The following is a 3,713-nucleotide window of genomic DNA, read 5'->3' on the forward strand; positions in this document are numbered from 1 at the left end:
ATGCTTACATGCAAGCAACACAGATGGCTCTTCAGACACACCCACACGTACCCACACCCTTGCAAATGCCTCGGTAATGCCTTACTCTCATGCACGTAAACTTCCAAATACACTGACAGGGTCTACGCTCGGAAATGCTTGGACGCACCCAAGTCTCACCAACGCTAGTAATTTTTTCCAAAGGGCTAGACAGTGAAGGGAGAGCGCTGCGCTGCGGGCCTGCCCACGTGACCGGGAGGAAGGCGCTCCCGCCAGTGACGGGATGGAAAAAGTATGCTTCGGGCGGGCTCCGAGCGCGCCGCAGTCGCCGCAGGAGGCCGGGACGCGAAGCAAGGCAGACAGCTTGGTCGCTCTGGACGCTCCTGGACGTGGGCGGCAGCCGCGAGGGTGAGTGTCCGAGCGCTATCCTCGGAAAGTGCGGGCTCGGAAAGGGGGAGGCTACGCAGGACTGGGGCGGAGTGCAGGATAGGAAGGGGTGAGAGGGGGAGGGTTGCAAGCACCCTCTCTTTGCAGGCCGGGTAGCCCGCAGATTCCTAGCTATTCACCTCCGCCTTATGAATTATAACATGAATCAACATTTGCTGAGCGCTTGCCAGGCTCTCTGCTCAGTGTTTTACCTGTTGACAGCAGTAGCTGGACCATTGATTGAGCGCCTGTTTTGTGCCAGGCCCTGCCAGCCCTTTGCGTGTGCCGTTTCATTTCCGTGACAACAGATTGTACCTGTCTGCAAAAGAGGACCCAGGCTCAGAAATGTTAATGAGTTGCTCGGGGTTGCACCACTAGTAACCGGCGGTAAAGGGAGCAGAACCCTGGTAAATCCGAGTCCAATACCCAAGCTAACAATCGTAGGTAACATTTATAGAGTCCATTATCTCATTTTCCCTTCACAAAATTTGTTTAATTAAATACATTGCACAGACGGACAACTTGAGCTCTAAAAGTACTAACTGGCAGACTGGGATTTGCACCTAGTTAGTTCTTCACAACTCTCTTCACTCTCCCTCCTCCCCAAACTACTTGTCTGCAAGCCTCGACCTTATTTTGTTTCCCATTCCAAGACTGTATCTCGCAGCTGACTGTCACAATGGCCCTTGATGGTCTCCCAGCCCAAGTGTCTCCCCTAACACCTTTGCACACCCTCACCGTGATCCTCCCTATTCTTTTACCATAAAACTCTCCTGCCTGGAACTCTTCAAGAGTCTCCACCTTAGACTGACTACCTCCCAGAGGCCCTGTGTCCCTGCCATGCTGGACCAGCAGCAATAGCAACAACAGTGTCCTATGTATGTCAGCCCAAGGCCGTTGCTCAGCTAGACTTATCTGAAGCCTGTCCTCTTCCATCCTCCATTTCTGCCCTCCCACGGGCGCGGTTCTCCTACTTATTCTCTTGTCTGGCAGTCATACCCATTGCACACGCTTTCGGCCGCCAGTCCTGGACCCCCCACACTTTTTGAACATCACTGCTGCCCTTCGTTCTAACACATCGCGTGCACCAGCCTGTTTCTTCCCAGACGTCTGACTCTCCCCATCCCTCAGCAGGGACACTGACCTGACCCGTCTCCTAACCCTTCAACATTAGTGTTACCTTTTGTTTTAAATGACAGAAAGCTAACAGTGCTCACTGTAAGAAATGCAGACAGTTCGAAAAGGTAGCAAGTGAAAAGTAAAAGCCCACACACCCCCTCCTCAATCCTGAGAGGTGGCCCCTTCAACAAGGTGTTGTGGCCTTTCAGAAATGTCATATATATTTGTATCTTTTTTTTTTTTTAACTCAGAATCATACTTTACATTCCAGGCCGCAGCTTGCCTTCCTCACTCTGTGTATCTTGGCCATCTTTCCATATCCTCACATACAGACCTGCTTTGTTCTTATAATGGTGTCACAGTGTGTCGTTGCATGAATGAAGATGTCTTTCGCACATCTGGGGTCATCTCCAGAGCTACTCTGCCTCCATCAAACATGCAGCACATTCCCCGAGAAGTTACTTCTTTCTCTGCCAGTGCCTCTCTTCTGCCTTATCTCGCTGGTTCTTCTCTCATCCTCATCTGCTGAGTGGACATAGATGACCGAACCTTTCCTTGGGTCTCAGTCTCTGATACTTTCTAGTCCTGAATGTTCATCATGGGGTAATAGAATCCCTGTATACACTCACAGCATCCCACACTCCTTCCTCCACCTCAGAGGCCTGCCAACCTGGCTTTGCCTCCCTGAGATGAACTCCTGCATAAATCGAAGTTCTGTTAATCAAGTTCTAGTTTATGCTTACTTTTGCAAGGAATTCTGTGCCAAATCTTTTTTCAAGTAAAGACTTCTTCCTTTGGATTGCGCATTTCTCTATCACATGCACACACACACCAGAGCTGACCTATTAAAGCTTTATGTACATGGGTCCTGTGCCCAAAAAGAGGGGTCATGGTAGGGGGACATGGGCCCTGGGCCCCAAGTCCTCAGGCCTGGCTTCCATCCCAGCTTTGACCTGGGAAAAATGACTTCATTCTTCTGAGCTGTTTTCTTTTCTGCCACATGGGGATGATATAGTATCAGCCTCATAGAACTGTAGGAAGAATTAAAGGAGGAAATGAACATCAAAGCTTTGAAATAAGAACACACACATGAATGGAGGACACCTATGTGAAAACTCCCCTTTTCTCTAGATCCGAGGTTGCAAACTTATATGCCAAGCAGGGCTGCGCATGATGCATAAGTGAAGGGGATGCATGACATTTAGGGCTGGTGAGGACCGTGGACACAGAAGAACCTAGGTCCTGTGTATTTGTTTGCTAGGGCAGCAGTAACAAAATACCACACACCAGGTGGCTTAAACAAAAGAAGTTTATTTTCTCACAGTTCTGGAAGCTAGAAGTCTATGGTTGGTTTCTTCTGAGGCCTCTCTCCTTGACTTGACTTGCAGATGGTCACTGTGACCTCAGGTGGTCATCCATCCTTCAGTCTGTATGTTATGTCCTAATCTCTTCTTATAAGGGACACCTAATCATATTGGATCAGGGCTCATCCATATGACCTTGTTTCACCTTAATTACCTCTTAAAAGGTCCTGTCTCTATATACAGTCCCCTTCTGAGGTTCTAGGGGTTAGGATTTCAACATATGAGTTCTGGGGAACACAATTCAGCTCATAACACCCTGACTCAAGGGGCAGCCAGTTGGTGCCCTGCTGGAGCATTGCCAGATCCTCCAGATCCCCACCCCAGCCCCCACAAAAGCTGGAAAACTTGATTTTAACATAAAGTGTCTCAAGTTTTACATTGGTAACAATTTCTAATTTTTTTTTTTTTTTTAAAGCCTGGTGCAGTCTGTTGTTTGCATAAGGCCACTGATAAGCCAAGTGGTCACCTCCCCCCTAGAATATCATTTCTTCAGTGGCAGAGCCATCTTCCATAGCTTCTTAATCCTTCCCAGCCAGAGGTCCTTGCACATTGCCATCTTAACAAAAAGCTGGTCACCAAATGGCTAAACTCAAAGTTTACAATCTTGTTTAAAGTAGGGCGCCCCTATAGAAATCCTGCCCCTCTGCATTATGCCATGCTATAAAATCACGTCAGTAGTTTTAACTGCCTTCAATGACACCAGTTATCCCAGAGCTCACAATTGTCCAACTATTCACAGGCTCATCATTATCACCATTCTACAGATGAGAACAAAGCAGACCCTTCTCCCACCATATCTCTCCTCTTTTTCACATATTATTATTA

General features: G+C 48.1%; 1 protein-coding gene across 1 annotated transcript in view; it reads left to right on the forward strand.

The window, feature by feature from the left end:
• The window catches only part of C1QTNF2 (C1q and TNF related 2), a 20,495-nt gene continuing 16,782 nt past the window's right edge, over nucleotides 1-3,713 (forward strand). The window contains exon 1 of the mRNA XM_011356712.2: nucleotides 1-387. Within this exon, the coding sequence (XP_011355014.1) occupies nucleotides 135-387 (253 nt within the window). The 5' untranslated portion in view covers nucleotides 1-134. The remainder of the gene's footprint in view (nucleotides 388-3,713) is intronic.

The sequence above is a fragment of the Pteropus vampyrus genome, unplaced genomic scaffold (assembly GCF_000151845.1).
Source record: "Pteropus vampyrus isolate Shadow unplaced genomic scaffold, Pvam_2.0 Scaffold30, whole genome shotgun sequence".
Taxonomy (NCBI): domain Eukaryota; kingdom Metazoa; phylum Chordata; class Mammalia; order Chiroptera; family Pteropodidae; genus Pteropus; species Pteropus vampyrus.